The sequence below is a fragment of the Sceloporus occidentalis genome, unplaced genomic scaffold, assembly GCF_023333645.1.
Source record: "Sceloporus occidentalis isolate IW3139 unplaced genomic scaffold, rSceOcc1.0.p SCAF_3, whole genome shotgun sequence".
In the NCBI taxonomy this organism is placed as follows: Eukaryota; Metazoa; Chordata; class Lepidosauria; order Squamata; family Phrynosomatidae; genus Sceloporus; species Sceloporus occidentalis.
Window position 1 is genome coordinate 29,244,609 of NW_028316983.1, and position 21,033 is coordinate 29,265,641.

Here is a 21,033-nt window from a genome sequence, read left to right on the forward strand (position 1 = left end):
CTGCTCCAAAATGGCTAAATAAAACAATTCCATAGCACTGAACATTGCCCACCTGTTCAGAACAAAATAAAAGTGTGTCTGTTATGGCACCTGTTCCAGATGTGCCTTCCTAAGGTACTCTCTTCACTTTCTCCTCTTGAAAAACTTTATCAGGGTAGACAACAGGCTTTTAAAATGTCATGTATGGTGAATGTGAAAGGGGGGTTGGGAATGGCTTGGGAGAGGATAAACCTTCTCCTCTAATGTGTAATGATCCAGACAAAGTTTGGGCACTGCGTGCTTACTTGAGAGAGAGAAAGAAAAGACAAGTGATCCTATATTGCATGCTTTGGTGAAGATGCACACGCTTAGCCTCAAAGGAACGTAAACGTAAACCCATTCTGAACAAATCTTGCCAAGGAACTCCCATGATAGGTCACGATAAGTTGGAAATGACTTGAAGGCACACAACAGCAACATATAGGTTAGATCCAGATGTGAGTGTATGGAGCTGAGTTGGAACCTCTTCCTTCCCAAAACCCTTTAAAAATCAGAAAAAACTACTGATCAGAGGGTCATGACCCAGGTGGGCCTTCCTGAACGTGATGTGTGTGGAAGGATGTCCCACAAGTGGATGGAGGAACCTTACACAAAGGGAGGTGGAAGGCAGCTCCTTGATCCAACCATTGTATTAAATGTAACATGATACTTAGCCTTCAAGTAGAGAGGGAAGAGAGGTAATTGTCAGATCTACCTGCAACCTTCCACCAAAAGGATTGCCCTGAATGCCCAGGAACAGCAGTAAGGAACATGCTCTCTTAATAAAGCGTAAAATGCTTGAACAAAGTGACATTTGCAGCCAGTAAGCTTCTTCCCAATATGCAGATTTGAAAATTCTAAAATCTAGAGTCATGATAACGTATGAAAAGGCAGAGCTAGGGAAAGTTTCTTTTTTTGAAAACTCCCACAATCCTTCACTGCTTGTAGGTTCCTGGGAGCTTTAGTCTAAAAAATTACTAACAGCTTTCCCAGGGCCTGGTTACAGTGTGGATTTCAAATATTCCCACCATCTCACTGGTTAGCTATTGTCTAGTAGTCTGCCAGGCAAAACCTCTTGGGGTAGGAGCTCATAAAAGTTAAATACTTCTAAAGCCTACTGATTTAAAAGGGAAATATTTAAGCATATATTGAAACTGCCCCATTGATATCTGGGGGACTTAGAAATAGTTTAAATTCATCTAGATCATGCTATGATGATTTGAAGCTTGGAGTTTTCACATTATTAAGGTGTCACTTTCCTCCAATTTCTTAAAAATCCATAACTGTTAATGTGAGTGAAATAATCTTTTATTATTGCACATAATCCAGCAGAACAACTGATGGAAACTCCTTAACAATATTACATCAATTGTCATACACATTTTATTTTTAAAACTTGAAAGTATGGTGTGTTGCTGGTGATGATACATTTGTAGTTTTGTAAGACCTGGACATTTTTTAAAACACAATTCTATTTTTGAAGGCATGCAAAGTTGAGGTAAACCTGTTCCTGCTCATCCTAGGGTACCAAAATACCACAAGATTTGTGCACACATTTGCCCCTGGCCCAAAGGGTTCTTGGGGACACATGTACTATGATGCACACATGAAGCTTCTTCACCTTCAAGACCCCTTTGTTTTCAATTCAAGGAGGAGACAACTCATAAAGGCATGTGTAGAGAGAGATGTCCCTTCAGTTGAGGTGAATTGAAAAGCTCACACATGGAGATGCTTCCTGTGTACATCATAACTGCATGGAGCTCTGAATGTGAGGCATTATGTTTGTGCATTTTGTTCTTGTATTCAAGCTCATATTTGAAGCACTGAGGGCTAGAACATTATCTTAAAAAAGCAAGACAGGCTGAGGTTTTCAGGTTTCTAAAATAAAGGGTGGAGAATACAAAAATGCTTGGGAGCTGCACATGGTATATGATCCATACCTGCTTAACAATATTACTTATAGTTACTTCCTGGAGGTAGGCTTGTGGTTACCTACATGTAAACACAGGAGTTACTACATGGTATAGTGACCAAATGTATGCACATGCCCTAAGGACTGCTCTCTTTCTTTCTCCTGTTTTGGAAGAGAGAGTGACACATATAAACATATTATAACACATACAGTTAGGATCCAAAGAACTGTGCAAACTGTTGATGCAAACTGTTCATATTGTCAACATAGTGAATGGCAAGCTACGTTTGAAAGTGGTACATTTCAAAAGCAGTTTGTCTTCTGATATGATTGGAAACACATTTAAAAAACAACACCTGCACTGGATGCACGCAAGACTTTGGACACACCTTTGGGCTGCTGGGTGCTATTCTGTGTATTTATATATATCACATGAAGCACATCTACCTACCTTTCCCATCACATGGCAAGGAACAAAACACAACAAGGAGAGCTCATCCTGTCTGTATGCATGAGGGTTGGGGATGGGAGATGGAAACCATTTCAGCACTTTTCAAGGGGATCAGATTGTGTGTTTCAAGATAAATCAAAGCCATTTAGGTCTCTCAAAGAAAAGCAAATCACATACAGAGTTAATGAAGCAATTGCATTGTGTACCTCTCAGCCAGAGAACCAGGAAGGCTGATTAATTTCAGAAGCAAGTAAAAGTCTAATTTCTACACATATACTCAAAATAAGAGAAATATAAAAATAAAACCAAGACTGTCCAGATTGTTATCATCCCATGTGTTGTGGATGTTCCTATATAGAATACATATTTTTCTGGAAGACTATTTCAGCACAGATTTTTCTGGGCAAAAGTCACAATATTCCTCCTCCAATTTATAATATAATTTGATTATAACATTTAAAAAGAAAGAAGAAAGGCACTAAATAGCATAATTCCCATTTTCTAATGACATTCAGCATTTCTTGAGTTGCAGATAATCTGATCCAAAAACACTGCTCTTGCATTTACCTACTTTGTATCTGTGGCACCACATTTAGTACAAGCAGTCTGCTTTTTAAGCCTACTAATATTCTAGTCCTTTTCTTTCAGCTTCTCATTTTTAACTAGACATGGCTGTAATGGGGAGGATCAGTATACATAAAAATTCACAGTTGCTTTTAAATAAGGCACTTAAAATTTTTTGAAAGGGACTCAGAAGTTCATAGCTTGTTGCAAAGTAAAATGAGAGGGCGATCCAAACACATGTACGGCTGATGCTTTACATTGCTAAGGTTCTGCTCATTCCAAGTCATGTATATAATATCTGAATGCCCAGAAGAAAAGCATAATGCATGATCTCACTCTGGGTCTGACTTTTGGGCAATAGTGTTGCAGATACTTGCAACAAGGCACTGTTGCCAAAGCACTGTTTAACTATGAAACAAGCATGGACTTCATTGACTGTTATATGCAGCTATTCAAAAATGCAGCCTCTAATTTTCAGATTTCTTAAACTCTTGAAGAGACAAGATTTACTCTACTTGGTAGTATCACAAAAGATCCACTTGTGAGGACTGCTTACAATCAGCCCAAATTTAAGGATGCTAACAATGCAATTCATGATAGGAGAAGATGGTAGTCATCTTTTTCTCACACCACTGTGGATTTACTTACACCCACAGGATCTACAATTTTGCCTGCTTTAGAGCCTGAACTTCTAACCAGAATGATTTAGAAGTATCTAGCAGCAGGGGAAACAGCCAGACTGTTCCTAACATCAGATTCACAATACCCTTGGTACAGATGGGGTAGTTAAATCCACAGCAGTAACCATTATTTCTAGTTCTTACGAGATTTAGAACTGTGGTTTTCTTTCACAAGATCTGTAACAATGAATCTCCCCAAAAAACCTGGGGCTTTGATGGAAAAAAACACTTTCATTAGCATTTCTACAATTATTGGTAGGTCCTTGTTTCTTCAAACAGCAGCACTGTATTCTCCAAATTATGAAACTTTAAGGCAATTCCTCTTCACAGCAAAGGGAACAAAGAGGAGGGGGTGCAAAACTCCAGGCTTCTTCCTGTGGGACAGACAAGATTACCCATGGTTGGGGAAACCACTGGGTTCTTCCAAGTCATGCCCTTTTGTAATGGTTTTCATTGGATGGTATTATATCCCTGATAAGGTCTATCAGCCGAAACCTCTGTAAAGATAAAAAATAGAGGGGGGGGGGGGACACAGGGCAATGTGTTAATAGAAGCCATAACTATTGATATGGTAATGTTTATTATACAACCAATGTAGTATATTAGTTTGAATTATGGACTAAGACTTTAGAGACTCTGGAATACCCATTCAGCCATGATAACTCACTGTGTGGCCTTCAGCAAATCATACTCTCTCAGCCTTGGAAGAAGGCAACGGCAAGCCTACTCTGAACAAACCTTGCCAAGAAGACCCCATGACAGATTTGTCTTAGGGTCACCCCAAGTCAGAAACAACTTGAAGGCACAAAAAAAACCAACCATTTAATTTTCCACACTTTAAAAGCTTTTGAGTGGTATAAGGCTCAAACCTTGGAAAAGTTATTTTAGACTACAAATTCCAAAATCATGCAGCCATGTGCTGCCTCCCACGCAAGTTCTGGGAGTATTAGCCATTTAGGATGAGCTTGTATGTACAAAAAGATGGGGTGGGCAGTCCCTTCCGAGGGAGTAATTTCACTGTTCTGTCTGGTAAAGTTATCATCTGTTTTTCCAGTGTTCTTCTGGCATTCTGGGTTTGACAACTGAGAAATGGTTATTTGTTAAAAAGCAAACCAGGAAATAACCATTGTGCACTGGCATGTAACTGGATGGCAAAAGTGGTCATTTATAAAATTATCCAAAGAGTAGTTTTCAATTTCAAAAATGTTGAAACTGTAAGGCATTCTAAGCCAGTATGTGATTCATCATACTTACCTTGTTTTAGCATGTCATCATGTCAGAAAATGCACAAATAAGATGGACAGGCCAATGTTCAGTAAGATAACCATGAAGATAATGATGGTGTTAGGTCCCTAAGGGGGGAAAAAACCACCCATAGATATATTATTATTTCTTGTGATTTCAAAGATTTCCTCAAAGATGTGGCTCATAAAAGCAAAAAGAAAAGAAAAGAAAAAGTCCCCAGACTATATTTTTATTTTAAAGAGTGCACTACTGCCTCTTTTCAGTGTCACACAAAAATCATAACCATCACTTGGATCCACAATTAAAGTCCATTTCTGCCAGACTGTTCCAGACAGTATGGGCAATAGTTGAGTTGATACTTGATGGGAATGGACCAATTCAAGTGTAATGTCCATGCCCTCAGGCTGCATCAGTTATTATTTATTATTATTTTATTCATATATATCTAGCCTTTCTCCTATTACTGGAATTCAAAATGGCTAACAACTCATTTAAAAACAATACATCATTAATAAAAGTATAAATATAAGAGTTATTTCAAGAAGCAGTTAAACAATTTATAAAGTTAAAACATTAAACATTAAAATTCATTAATGACTATATAGAAACCTTAAAATCAGCTTTACACAGCATTAAAGCCCCACCCCAGTCAATTTCTAAAAGCCTGAAGGTATAAAAATATTTTTACTGGATGAAGGAAAGACAGCAAAGGTGGGGCCAGCCAGGCCAAGTTACAAAGTCTGGGAGCAGTCAACAAGAAGGCTTTCTCTCTTGTTCCCACTCAAGAAACCTGTGAAGGTGGTAGGACAGAAAGAAGGGGATCTCCAGATGATCTTAGTGCTCTAATGGACTCATAAATGGAGATACAGCCCTTTAAATACTCTCAACACATTCCAAGTGAAACCTCCTAAGAAGCCTAACTAGATCATACTCTGAAGACGTCTGCAGATATTGCGAGAATTGTGGCACTGAATTCTAAGTGATCAGAGTCACATGTATGGCCACCATAGTCCCTCCCCATCCCATTAATCACCTCTTCAAAAGTTATGCAACTTTTGGAGAAACTGAATGCAGAAACACATGATTTTATACACAAATGGTTGAAAAGAAATCTAGCATTGGTTTTAAACCAGTGCTTGTGATCAGTAATGGACTGACTGGATGAGGGAGAGCTAATGGAAACTTAACCCAGACAAGACAGAGGTGCTCTGTCAGGGAATAGAGATTCAGCCTGTTAGAAGGAGTTACACTTTCCCAAAGACACAGGTTCACAACTTGGGTGTATACTTGGACTCAGCTATGAACCTGGAGGCTTAGGTTTCTGCAGTGGCCAGGAGTGCTTTGGTACATTTAAAGCTTGTGCACCAATTGCATTTGTTCCTTGAGACACTGGAACTGACCATAGTGGTACATGTCATAGTTATATCCTATCTAGATTAATACAACATACTCTACATGGGGTTGCCTTTGAAGAGTGTTCAGAAATTTCAGCTGGTAGAAAGAGCTTCAGCCAGAGAACTAACAGGGGCAGGTTATAGGGACCATACTACTCCCTTCTTAGAACAGCTCCACTGGTTCCCAGTTTGTTTCCAATTCAAAGTGCTGGTTATGACCTATAAAGCCCTACATGGCTCAGGTCCAAGCTATTTGGCAGATGATATATGTCTGCTCAAGTCCTGAGATTATCAGGAGAGGCCTCTCTGTTCCACTACATTCATAAGCACTGTTGGTGGGGATATGAGAGAGTGGCTGCCCCTAGTTTCTGGAACAAGACCCTTTTTATTCTGAAAGGCTTTTAATTCAGAAAGTTTTAAAAGAATGGGCTAGATGGTGCTTTATTGTTTTTAACAATACTGTTTTTAAGATATTTTTAATTGTTTAAATCATGTTTTATTCTTTTAACTAGAGATTTGAAGTGTTTTAATGTTGGGACTACAGTTGGCCCTCTACATTTGCAGTTTTGACTTTTGTGGATTCGATTATTTGTGGGTTTGTGTAATATGTTCTCTCTAGAAATCTCTAGGTCCTCCAGTGCATCTCTACCACAGGTTGACCACAGAGTTGTGCTGCAGAACCTAGAAGTTCCTAGAGAAAATATTTCTCCAGACATTTGTAGCATGATTCTATATTACATGGATTTGTAATTGGTTGACTGACCGAATGCAAAGGGTGTTCAACAATGGCTCATTTTCATCCTGGAGAGAAGTGACTAGTGGGGTCCCACAGGGCTCTGTCCTGGGCCCAGTGCTATTCAACATCTTTATCAACGACTTGGATGACAGAATTGGGAGCATTCTTATCAAATTTGCAGATGACGCCAAATTAGGAGGAGTAGCTAACACTCCAGAGGACAGGATCAACATTCAAGATGACCTGAATAAACTAGAAAGTTGGGCCACAGCTAACAAAATGAACTTCAACAGGGAGAAATGCAAGGTACTGCACTTAGGGCGGAAAAATAAAATGCACAGATATAGGATGAGAGACACATGGCTGAACGAGACTATGTGTGAAAGGGATCTGGGAGTCCAAGTAGACCACAAGCTGAGCATGAGTGAACAGTGTGATGCAGCAGCTAAAAAGGCCAATGCAATTTTAGGCTGCATCAGTAAAAGTATCATATCTAGATCAAGGGAAGTAATAGTGCCACTCTATTCTGCTTTGGTCAGGCCCCACCTGGAATATTGTGTCCAGTTCTGGGTGCCACAATTCAAAAAGGATGTTGAAAATCTGGAACGTGTCCAAAGGAGGGCAAGTAAAATGGTGAAAGGTCTAGAAACCATGTCCTATGAGGAACGACTTAAGGAGCTGGGGATGTTTAGCCTGGAGAAGAGAAGGTTAAGAGGTGACATGATAGCCCTGTTTAAATACTTTAAGGGATGCCATACTGAGGAGGGAGCTGACTTGTTTTCACTTGCTCCAGAGAGTAGGACCCAGAACAATGGATGCAAGCTACAAGAAAAGAGATTCCACCTCAACCTTAGGAGGAAGTTCCAGACAGTAAGGGCTGTTCGACAGTGGAACATACTCCCTCGGAGTGTAGTGGAGTCTCCTTCCTTGGAAGTCTTTAAACAGAGGCTAGATGGCCATCTGTCGAGGATGATTTGATTTGGATTTCCTGCACGGCAGGGGGTTGGACTAGATGGCCCTTGCGGTCTCTTCCAACTCTATGATTCTATTATCTAAATGTTCCTTTTAAAAATGTTTTTAACTGTATTGCTCTTTTAAGCTGTAAGCTGCCTTTTGGAAGGAAGGTGAGATACAAATAAATATAACAGTAAACAATAGCACCAGGCAATGAAGGGAACAGCCTTTTCATCCTGTTACTCTCTAGAAAGAGATATTCATTGATATACTGACTTTGTCTGAACATGGCCCTTCCAACATGGCATCACTGTGAATTGCGTTATTAGCTTATCTTCCTCCACACATTTTCTTTAAAGCTCTTTGAAGAGATTGGGTCACGCCATCCTAACTAAAAGATGCAGCAATTCTAGAGGGCTAGGATTAGGCACTAACAAACGTCTGTTACTGACAAAAGTTCTCTTCTGGCAGCTGAGAGATATAGCAGCAGAACTGTTCTTCTGACAAGATCCGGTAATAGAAGAGCCCAAAAAAAAGGGGGGGGGGGTAGGATAAGAGGTGAACCAAATTATGCCAGATCCAATCCTTTTCCAGCCTGGTGGCAAAGTCAAAATACTAATATAAAGATAGGCCAGGGTTAGTGTAGTTTTAAAATGTTTCCAAGATCCTTAAACTGAGAGGAATTTGGAATCAGCACATTATCAGTTCAGCTAGCCCTTGGCCAATGTGATCAGTTGGGATTGCACTGTAAACTACTATTGAAAGCCAGCAGTGAATTTTGTAGTACTGAATTCAAAAAGTAATTAAGCATAATGTGGAAAAGTACTTTCATTTGTCTCTTGACAGTTAATTTCATTGGTTAAACCCATGTCCTAATATGAAATGGGAGAGGACAGATGTCATTCTCTCCAATTTCTCCATACCATTTGTTTTCTCCAAATGCTTTCAATCTCCACTCCCCCTCTTCTAAACTAGAAGGCTGTATGTTTTTCTCACAAGAAAGGTGTGCCATTCTCTCCAATTATTCTGACACGCTTTCCTATATTATTTTCCTGCCTATTGTATACTTTTTGAGGTGAAGCAATTACAACTATACCCAGTTTTTCAAAGGTGGCTGCAACATAGATTTTCATAAGACATTTGACAGTAGACTAATTTTGGCCTCATTCAAACTACATAATAAACCAGTTTTCAAACCAGTGTAAACTGTTTTAAAGGGCTCTTGTTTGCACTTGCATCAAATTTCAGATGCTGTTTGCTGGGGGAGGCACAGTGCTAAACCCAGTTAAACTGGTTCTTCCAAATCCACGGCATTCTCCGCATCTTTCTAAATGAATCAATTCAGCACAAGTGTGAATGCACTGCCGATTGGATTTGGCTCCCTGTTGCATGGTCACCCCTGTGATGCAACTCCACGTTGATTCGATCCTATTGATGAATGTGAAAGCGAAGTGGAGTAAATTGAAATGGGCAGATTCCATTCTGGTTTGAATAGTGTGAACATCTATTCGGCAGTAAATTGCTTCATCAGTTCGACTCAAAAATTAGTTTATTATGTAGTGTGAATGAGGCCATAGTTATGCAGACAATATACCCCGAAATATATTTAATTTTAATATCAAACCATACTATAAAGAGATATTGATGGTATAAGGTAGCCCCAGTTTTTCACATGAAAACAATCAGAAAAATAAGTGGAAAACAGAAAACATGGCTATTGCCTGCCTTTCCCATCCTCCAACCAAGTCTCTTTTTTTTTTAAAAAAGACAAAGAATCAACCCTGCCCTCCCTCCCTCTGCTGACCACATATCATCACCTCTTCTTGTTCTTCCACCTCTTTTGGTGCTGCTTCTGGTGGAGGAACTTTTTTCACCATTGCTTTGAGCTCCACTTTGGGCATCACCTTAGTTTCAGTTTTCTGCTCAAGCTTGTCTTCAGGTGCAGCTTCTGTTTTCTCTTCTACTTTGTGCTCAGGCCCAGGATGCTGCTTGGGTTCATGTTTCATTTCCACTTTGTGTGCTTTTTTCTCTTCATGAGCTGGTTCATGATGAGAAACAGGGGTCCCTCCCCTCTTCTGTGGCTCCATTTTGTGTTCAATAGCCTTCACATCAGCCTTTGGCTCTGGGGAAATTGGCTTAACCGGCACTTTGGAGTCAGGGAATGATTCTTCCTCATAGTCTATTGGAGGAGTAACTGGGGAGGTCCTCACTGCGTAACTGTGATAGCCTTGAAATAACTCAGCATCGCCTACTTGATGTATCCTCTGAAGTGGTTTGATCTCCATTTGCTCAGCAGGAGCCTTCGTGTGGCCATGTCGGCTAGGACTTTGGGAAGTGGGTCTGCTATCACTCACAAACTTCTCAACTGGTGCCGATAGAGCATTAGATGGAGTGTTGGCCCTACTTCCTGTGTGACCACCTTCCTTACTATGATCTCCATTCCAGCTCCCGGGACTGCGAAAACTTTCTTTCTGGGAGCCCTGTTTAGCACGCTTGGCCTCAGGTGGTGTTCCAGGTGGGGAGGGAGTTCGAGTTGGACTCCCCTTGGGTTTGGAGGAGTCTTCAGTATCAACCTGAGGAGTTCCTGGAGATGTTAGTGCAGGTGGCTGTTCCACAGGTGGTGCCTCTTCTTCCATATTTTCTTCATTCTCCATGAGTTCCTGGATCAGCCTCCTTTTCAAGTATTCAGGGCCTAGGAAAAAGAAGAGGTTATAAATAATGACAAAAGGCAAGCAAACAACATGGAATCTCAGTGATATTAGAAAGCATAAAGGTAGAAGACATTCATGTATCATTAAAAATACATTACAAAAAAAGAAAGACAATAGCAGATACATCGTTGTAAAATATCTGTACAGGCTAAACTATGTGTAGATACATCAACATGAAGTGGATTCATTCTAGTTCTGGACTAAACCTTAAAGAAACTGTCCAAGATGCTGCACTCTTTCCTCAAAATTGATTCAGGTCCTTGGGTAGTTCTTTTAAATCCTGCTGCAGATTCACCATCTCACTGACATAGGAACCACCAGCAACCACAGAGCCATAGGCTACTCCTATGTTGTACATGCATTTTACTCCTCTCAGGGCTACTCCTGTTGTACATGCATTTTATCTAAGTCCAAGGCAGAGAAAAATTCATGCCATGGCTACTTCTAGATAATTTTAATCAAGTCCACACCAACCTATGGCAACCCTATGAATGAGAGACCTCCATGTCACCCTGTTATCAAACCCTGCTCAGGTCTCATATTCTCAGGACCATGGCCTCCTTGATTGAATCTATCCACCTGTAATGCTTTCTTTCTCTTTTCCTACTGCCTTTTACCTTATCAAGTATTATCTTCTTTTCTAATTAGTCATATCTAATTTGTCATGAACAGTATTATGAGATAAAGTGGGCAGTTACACTCCAGTTTATGGATGAGATAAGAAATAATGGTCAGAATCATCTATCATAGTCTACATTGCATAACTTTATGGGAAGAGGTTATGAAGAGGTTTATACACTACATAGTGATAAGAAACCTTATTAGTGAATGGCAAAGACACACAACAAGACACCAGCAAAGGTGGCCTGATGTGCATCAGCACTCATTAGCTGGTGTCCTGATGTAAAGCGGACTGATGTGCATCATGTACAATGGCCCTGATGCTCATTGGTCCTGTTGTGCATCAATAATAAGTTAGTCATGTGATTCCCACCTGTTTCAATGACTCCTGCAAGTTGCTGCAAACCAAAAATAAATGTAATCCTCAAACATATATCTTTTGATTCAAGATCAGTTTTATATATTTTAATGAGTAGAAATTATTCTTCTTCCTAATGCACAGTAGCATCACTAAGGGGGTTCAGACCGCACTGGGTGACATCCCAGAAGGGAGGTGACACCCAAGAAGGAGGGTGGCAGCAGGCCAGCTCTCTGGCCCCACTCAGGGCCTTTTTGGGTGTCCTTGACCCCATGCAAGGCCTTTTCAGGCAGCCCAGACACTATGCGGGGCTTTTTGGGGCTGCCTAGACCCTGCGCAAGACCTTCTCAGATGGCCTAGACCCCACGTGGGGTCTTTTCAGGTGACCCAGATCCTGCACGGAGGCACCCCAGGTGCTATGGCTACTTCCTGGGGGTGTGCAGGGTATTTCCAGCCACACACACACACACACAACCATGCATGCCAGAAGTATGCTGGAAGTCACATGGTAGAAGTCCCATAGGTCCTGCCCCGCCATGAGTGACCACACTGGGTGACACCAAACCTAAGGACGCCACTGCTAAGGTAGCATTATATAAATTAACAAGTGAAGGCACAGAACAAAAATTGACTGCCTCACTTTCAACATAACCTGAATGTCCGAACTGTAGAGAAGTGTCCAGTCAAGAGCCATTTGAATGGGGGAATGGATGTCCAGTAACAATTTCTTCAAAAAAATACCATGCAAAGGACTGGTTGGGGAAAGCTGGACAGAGATTTGTCTTTGGTGCAAGGAGAGCTGTCAGATGTGTGCCTAATAAGGTCACCCACCTGGGAAACTAAGATCTTGTTAAAAGCACTGGAACAGTTGACCTATCTCCATTAAGCAAGGTGACTTATGGATTCAGATTTCACTCTGTCTTCATCTAACTGGGCTATGTCATCGTCACCTAGCAGCCCTGGCAGGGGCTACATTATTGTTTACATGTTGGTAAACCTCAGTCCAATGGGGGGAAAAACTAGACAGCAGGTTCCTCTTTGCTTTCTAGCACATTGAAAATCTATGTAAACTATCGTAATTGCTTACCAGAGTTGTATGGATAAAGCTGAGGACTGTCACATCAAGGTCAGTCTTCTGAATTACAGTAGTGTATGTAAATTTTATATTTTACCAAATGTATGAATTTAAAGGCCAAATGTACACCACACAAAATAAAATGAACCCAGACAATCCAAATCTGGAACTACAGAAAACAAACTTGCTCCTTCCTTAATGTGACATCTCTTTAAATATTTAAACAGGGCTATCATATCACCTCTTAACCTTCTCTTCTCCAGGCTGAACATACAAAGTTCGCTAATAAGGATATTATCGCACCTGCAAATCCCACCAGGATAGACAGAGAATTGAAAAGTCAAAATCGGGTGTTATTGCACACAGCTGAGCCTAGGCAGGTGCAGCCCATCTGGGGCCCAGACACCAACCACACTTATCCAGGAGCTTTTCAAAAACTGGAGCTTGCCATTTTGAAAAAGCTCCTGGATAAACATGGCTAGGGTTGGGGTGCAGACAGGTTGCACTCATCCAGCCTCAACTGCATGTGATAACACCCAGTTTTGACTTTTCAGTCTCATGTCTATCCCAACAGGATTTGCAGGTGTGATAATCTCCTAAACCTGTCCTCTTAAGGGATGGTTTCCAAGTCCTTCACCATTTTGGTCACTCTTCTCTGGAAACACTTGAGCTTCTCAATATCCTTTATGAACTGTGATGCCCAGATCTGGACACAGTATTCTAGGTGATCAAAGTACTATTACTTCCCTCATTCTAGACATTATACTTCGATTGATACAGCCTAGAATCACAATGGCTTTTTCAGATGCCGCATCACACTCTTAACTCATGCGCAATTTGTGGTCTACTAGGACTCCTAGATCCCTTTCACATGTCATCTTGTTAAGCCAGGTGTCACCCATCCTATGTGGGGACAAATGTGGGACAGCAAGTACTGTATATGGAAATGAGAAAACACAAAACACACAGAAAAGTAACAGCAGGTAGAACAAATCAAATTGTCTAATTTTATATTTTGTAGAAAAAGCATCTAGTGTTCATAGGAATAGTTATTCAAGCACTGAAAAGCCTGGAATTGTCTTGCTTGAAAGACTCATAAAAAGACTGGTCAAACTCATGTTGCGTTTGTATTTACTTTTTATGACAGCTGCAGATAGCATAATTGCTTTTGCCTTCAAAAGCAAATCTGAGATAATATCTGAGGATTTCAATCCACTAATAACAAATTCATACATTTAGAATTCAGAGGCGCAAAATGCAATCCATCATTTTAGGTCAGGGAATAAAAATAAAGTCACACTTCTTTTATGCCTGTGGGATTGGCTGGGGTTTTCTATGATGACTATGGCAAGCTGTTTCCACTGACAGATCTGCAAGGATAATTTTAACTAATGAATGGAGAAACCAATAAGCTCTCCCTCAGATGTTCTGGGAATGAAAAAAAAAAAAAAAAAAGACAGTGTCCATCAAGCACTTCAGAGGCTGTGAATCTGAGCCATGTGACACAGCTAGTAATCCTGAAAGATTCTGCTGAAACTGAGAGGAATAACTTCTGGCAGACAGATATATCTGGCATGGACTGTGATGTGTGAGGAGAGGCCACCAAGGGCTAATTGGGTCAGTTAAGAAAATCAATGAGTGAAATGGTTCCTAGATTTTATTACACCAGTCTCTAGGTGTATCAGTGACTGGATGGGTTTGCCTGTCTCAAAGTTTCCCCACAAGGAGACAAGAATGGGGAGAATTAGTTATACACAGAGAACTAAAATCCTCAGAACAGTGCTTTTAAAGGGATTTTTTAAAACAAAACTCCCAGAATCCCCCAGCCAGCAATGCCACTGAAAGAATTCTGGGAACTTTGTCCAAAAAAAGGAACTTTCCCAAACCCTGGTCTGGAAGAAGGAGTCAGTGTTGCCTGTCTCCTTCATGTGTGAAAACCAAAGTTGACATTTTCTGTGTACTTATCAGACTTTTCTTCTTAAAGTGCAGTTGTGCCCCAGCCTGGTGTAAATTCTTCTTCTAAGCACTTTCATTTTGAAATTTCTAGGGTGGAAGAGGCAAGCCACTCTACCTTACCTTGAACCCCCTTCCCATACCTTACCTTACTTTGCAACTATTTGTTTCTCAGTGGAACGTTTACCTATTAACTACCAGCAACAATTTTCCCAACTTCGTTTCAAGCCACACACTATGAAATGGATTGGCGGCAAATTTGGGACAGAAAATAAAACTACACTTTGCATCACTAGTTTAAAGACTTTGTTGCTACAGGTTCTGCTGATAGCCGCTAACCTCTGTGGTTATAAAGACAAATGCATGCAGAATAGTGCCACCAATATTCCAACAGTTAAATGGAAGTACTATATGATGAATCTCACTTATTGGAAGTTACACATTAAAGAATGGCTTGGTGTTTTGCTTCTGGGCTTCCCAGAAGCATTGGACTAACCACTAGAGTAAACAACAACAAAATGCTAAAATATATGGAACTTTGGTCTGATCCAAGAGAACTGCTCTTCTTGTGTTCCTATGGCGGGTTATAGACCGCCAAAAATACGTATTGAATACGTATTAGGGTTAGGAAGGGGCAGTGCTTCCACACACCCCTAACCCTAATATGTATTCAATACGTACAATATGGCAGCGGCCGTTCCACACGGCCGCCGCCATATTGACGTAACAGACGCTCTGTGTCCGCACGTGGCGCACCGGAAGTGACGCCACGAGTGCGCCCTTTGGCACTTGCGGTGCCTCTTCCGGGGCCCGAGAAGGAGCACGATTTTCGCACTCCTTCCTCTGAGCGTCCAGGAGCCCCGCAGTGTGGCAGCTGCGGCTCCCGGATGCCGCAAGCGGCGGTAGCAGGACAGCACTGCTCCTCGGTGGTATGTAACCCGCCAATGTTAATAAACCTGTCAGGATCCACCCAACCACAAGACACAGTAACATAGTAGAATTTGAGGTGCATCTACATTGTAGAAATAATGCAGTTTCACACCACTTTAACTGCCATTTCTCCACCCTACATAATGCAGGGATTTGCAGCTTTGTGAGACACCAACATTTGTTGACAGAGAAAACTAAAGGTCTTGTAAAAGTATAAATTCTAGAATTCCATAGGATGGAGCTACAGCACTAAAAGTGGCATCGATCTGCATTATTTCTACAGTGTAGAGAGGCATCCTTGGGTGTCATGAAAAAGTAGCAAATTTGGTTAGTAAAATGTTTACTATCAATGACATGGGGGGAGGTCTTTGTGGATTTTCCTGTCTAATGTGCCAAAATAACTTGGCTGGCTGGAGGTATTGTTCACCTTGACTTTGGAGTATGTGTGAGTGTGATATGCTGCTCCATCTTAGGGAGCAAGCCATCTTAGATCAGCTCTAAGGTCCCTGGTATTGATACAAAAGCAACTAGGTTGCTTGGGATTTATTTGAAGGGTTAGAGACCCTTACATGGCTATAGCAAGGCAAACCAGGTCTAGAAGGGACTCTCTATGAACACAGTATTCATGTGATAAAAAAATAAAAGTAAAAATAAAAGGAAGACAAGAATTTTATCATGTTACGCTTAGGTGTACACTTAGGTGCACAGCTGCTATTTTAGCAATATGAGAAGCAGTCTTAAAGCTGGACTCCAATCCTATTCACTTTTATTAGGAGTATACCCACTTGAATGGAACATAATCACATGGACACATGCATAGGATTGGATTACAAATCTTAGCTTGCAGGTCTATTTTTTCCTTCTGACAAATCAATGGTATGGTTTGGATGTAGCTATCTGTTCTATATAATCTATATACCAAAGGAGGTCAGGAAGAAGAGAAGGCTAAAGTATGTATTTTAGCAGCCTGCCCTGCCTGAAGGTTCCTGTCAATCATAAAAAGACCCATTCCAGGCCATTTATTTCTGGCTGCAAGTCGGCTATTTGAAAGCTATTTCACCAGTTGCTCAGACTCCTCAAAATAGCACTCAGTAGACTGGCCATTCCCAGTCTTTTGCCTCTTAACTTGTGACATCTTCCTCTGAATAAACCACTCAGACACAATCAATGGCCTTGAGAACTGTGCACCATTAAAGCTATTTTCTTTACAGCCACTGTTAATTTCTGTGAAATCATCTTATCCCAGAATGACCCATAACATTTCCCGTTTGATTAAACTACAGAAGATTTTGGGCTAAACTACATACCTGATTATATGTGTAATGCTCAGGTTTAGAAGAGATTTCTTTCTCATACATGCTAGTAATAAATGCATGCAAGCTCAATAGGGATGCCTGAGCTTGGACTCAGTTTTTATTTTAAAATTTCCACCACTACCTCTGCACTGGAACTAAAGTTGGAAGGCTTTGTTGGTATCAATGGGAGGAAAATTCATTTTTACTTTTAACCCTCCCACCATTCTGAAATATAAAATGAGTGCTAACAATACTTTTAAACATTTCCACCACTACCACCATGCGTGATGGAATTCTGCAGTCCTGGTTGGGTACACACACAATCCTGGTACACACACTTGCATACATGTAAAAAAGAAAGGATTTTTATCTGCATGCTTATATTTAGTAGAGAGTTAACTAATCTATTGATTAAATCATGTAAAGATATTGTGGGTTGCTGAGTGTGTGGTTTGGTGCCAGTGAAAACAGCAGCTTCTACAGTGGGCAGTTGGTGTAAAAGTTGGCTTTGGAACAAAACTTGATAATGACTCTCTGGGCTTGCAATTGCTTTAAAACAGATAGAAATAGACTGTTATTCTCTGCTATGTAGAAAATAGAGAAATACTGAGCCTATAGGACAGCCATGATACTATATTTAGGCTGCACATTAGGAACAACTTTCTACTTATAAGAATGATGGAACAGAGTAGGTTGTTTACTACTGATCCTAGATTTCAGGGCTTGGCCCCTCTTCCCTGGTCCTCAGTGTAAGGAGATAATATTTCTGGGTTACAATGCTACCTTGAGATGAAAACATTACCTTTACTGTGTGTTTCTTGACTCTGCAGTGGCACGCTGCTTCACAACAGCTGTTGGAGATTCTTGTGTGCTGTGGGGGACATCTAGACACTTCCCCCTCCCCTCAAATGTTCATCAAACTGCAGCTAGAATCAGAACCTGATAGCAAGGAACAGTCAGTCCAATGAAATATTGAACTGACACAGTATTTGCTGCCCGAGGAGTCACTGAATATGGTATTATAAGATTGATGTTTTGTGGTATTTTCTACCTCACTGTTAACTTTTGCAATTCTGTTCCCACTTTCCTCCTCCCTAAATGTTTGAAGCCACAATACAGTTTCACTTCTTGGGTTGAAGTGCATGTGAGTTGCACCACTGTCAAAAAAAAGCATGGTAGGAACATCTTTACTCTCCATTTCTACTTATGGCTTTACCATATGAGCCCCGTTCTTACTGCAGTCACATTTATCAGTGCAAACAGAATTATATCTGGTCACAGAACTGCATCACTGCTTGTCTTCTCAATTCATGACTGCTGCCATCATACTTGCTTTCTGACTCATTCTTAACCCTAACTTTCTGCCCTATGCCCCACCTAGCATGCATTTTGGAGCTTTTAATTTAATTTAATTTTTTATTTTCAATTTCACACAACTCTGGAGCTCTGCTCTGCAATTTGTTTTTTTTTTGGGGGGGGGGGGGATTGAAAAAGAGAAGACATTTTAAAAGGTAATTAGTCTGCTTGGGAATAGTGAGGGGGAACGGGGCAAGGGAGAGGAGGGGACCACCTAATTGCCAAATACACAACTGCCCCAGCAGGGACATTTTGCACCTGGGGAATTGTGCTATTTAGGGTTCATTGATGGGTTTCCCCTGTCAATGAAGACGGCCTCCCTAATCATGGTTGGGGAATGCAGCAGCTATAGTTCAGAGGTATCATCATGTGTTAAGTATCACTAAAGCCATTTCCCCCCAGATCTAATTGCAGTTTTAAAGCCCCATGCAGCAATCTCCTTAGACACTTTAATTTTCTTTCTTTTAATTCCTGACTGCCTTTCTCTCTCTTTCTCTTCTCAGCACATCTCCAAGTTTTGGCTAAGCAGGTCTCCTTCCCTTCCACTTGTACACTTTGTCCTGCCCCTGCCTCCACTCATCTTTTCTTTCATTCCAATACTCTGTCCTTTCCAACATTCTTCAGTTTCCTTCTCTGCATCATATGATGGATAAATGTCACCCCATCCCTTCATTCCTTCTCCCCTTTCCTCCCCACAACACCTGACTAAATGTCTTATCTTTCATGTGCTTCTCGTTCCCCCTCTCTTCACATCTCCTAGAGGAACCTGTCTTCCCCCTCCTTTCCTTTCCTTTCCTTTCCTTCCTTCTCTCTTATTCCTCCCTCCCATCTACCCCTCACCAATTGTAGCTGCATTTGTTTTCCATTCTTCGCCATTCTTCTCTTGAGGGAGAATTGTTGGTTTTGTTTGTTTACTTACTAGCCTTATCAGCTTGAGTTAGGATAGCCAATGGTGAGAATTGCAGCTGAAAAAATCTGGAGTGGTGTACCCCTGTGCAACACTTTTGGTAATGCTAATACCTACAAGGAAGGGGAAGACTGTTTTAAGGTCACCATGGGATGATGGTGGTTGCTTAAAAAATATTTCTACAGTGTAGACCCCTCCCCAGACCTTTTTTCTCCAGGCAGGAGACAATTCCTTTATTAGTATATCACCAGCAGAAAAACTGCCAGAAGTAAGGACTTTGGGGAGTAACCTTCTATCACTGTGTGGTTGTGGTCGTTGTCATCATCATCATCATTTTCCTCTTCTACTAAATTTACTTCATGCCCACCAAAACTGGGACTCAAAATGGTTTACATATTAAAATACAATGCAGTTAAAACCAGTGGCATCACTGGGTGGGTGCAGGGGGTGCAGACCACAATAGATGATACTCCAGAGGGGTAGGTGAGCAAAGCATCAGGAGGACAGGTCAGGGCAGCCTGCCGCCTCTGCCCCTCGGCAGCCCCCCTTTATTGGTTGTCACAAAGCCTGGTGATGTCACTGGTTAAAGCACAAGATTAAAAAAATTATCAACATTTAAAACAATTTGAAAAGTGCCATGAAAATGATAAAAAAAATTAAAAGAGACATACAGTTGAAATGAAAAATAAAAACAGCACAATACCCTCTGAAATTAAAGAAAGTGGGACTGAACCAATACAGTCTGCCTCTTCTTCTTCCTGCTTCACCCTCTTTCCCTCACCTTCCGCTTTCTACTCTTCCTCATCTAATCTTAGAAAAGGGAATCCTACCTGGTTGATAGAAGTCTGGAGACAGTTCCCTGGCCATCGACCTGGCTAAAGTGGATTCGTTGTTAGCTGCCAGTGCTGCTTGCTCGGCACCCTCCGACTTGGCTTTGGCATGGGCAGTCCTGAGGAGAGAATACCACACTGAATTTAAGTATTTCAAAAAAAAATACTAAGATAGGAGTGGGGAAACCTCAGCCCAGGGACCAAATTTAGTTCTTTTCAAATCCCAGTCCAGCCTTTTGGGATTCCTGAGACAATCACATTCCCTACCCCAAGATATCATAATTTGGTGGTTTCCCAACTTTTGTATGAGGTATTTGTTCCATCCTAAGAGTAAAAAAACCCTTTGAGTGCATCTACACTGTAGAAATAATCTAGTCTGACACCACTTTAGTGTCATGGCTCCATCCTACAATATCCCAGGTAGTTTTGTGAGGCACCAGCACTCTTTGGCAGAGAAGGCTAAAAACCTTGTAAAAACTACAAATCTAATGGATCCATAGGATAGAGTTATAACACTTAATGTGGTGTCAAACTGCATTATTTCTACACTGTAGCTGCATGCTCTCAAAGCTTAGCTACTGTCACTAAAATGTTTAAGCTAAAATATGCAGGTATTTGGCCATATCCACCACAGGAATGCAACCCTTGAGAACTTAATTTGTAACCAGATTTGACTCCTAGGCTGAACTAGGTTCCTAACCTTCCTAAAATGAATTCCTAAGCAATCTGTTCCAAAATGGCACTCCTAACCTTCATAAGAATATCCCATGGTTTCATGATAACTGCTTTAAAGGTCAATTAGTGTTCATCAGTCCCTAAAGGTGAAACATTTGCTTCTAATACCTAAAATGCTAATCTGTCATGTTTCAAGAGCAGTTGACAATTTAATCCCTAAAAGGTTTATGCCAGAATAACACCCAAATATAAAGATGGTAACAAACTTCTTTTGGTTTACACTAGTAAAAACTAACCAAATTTGCACCTCTAGGGGAGGAAAAATACTCAAACCATAAAATGATTATCTTTTATTTTCTCCAGGTTTT

General features: G+C 40.8%; 1 protein-coding gene across 2 annotated transcripts in view; it reads right to left on the minus strand.

The window, feature by feature from the left end:
* Positions 1-1,321: 1,321 nt before the first annotated feature.
* JPH2 (junctophilin 2) overlaps positions 1,322-21,033 on the minus strand; it is a 106,830-nt gene continuing 87,118 nt past the window's right edge. For both annotated transcript variants that reach the window (XM_089513910.1, XM_089513909.1), the window contains 4 exons: positions 19,991-20,109; positions 9,772-10,646; positions 4,880-4,977; positions 1,322-4,122 (listed from right to left, as the gene is read on the minus strand). In XM_089513910.1, coding sequence (XP_089370036.1) covers positions 4,897-4,977; positions 9,772-10,646; positions 19,991-20,109 — 1,075 coding nt within the window. In that variant the 3' untranslated portion in view covers positions 1,322-4,122; positions 4,880-4,896. The remainder of the gene's footprint in view (positions 4,123-4,879; positions 4,978-9,771; positions 10,647-19,990; positions 20,110-21,033) is intronic.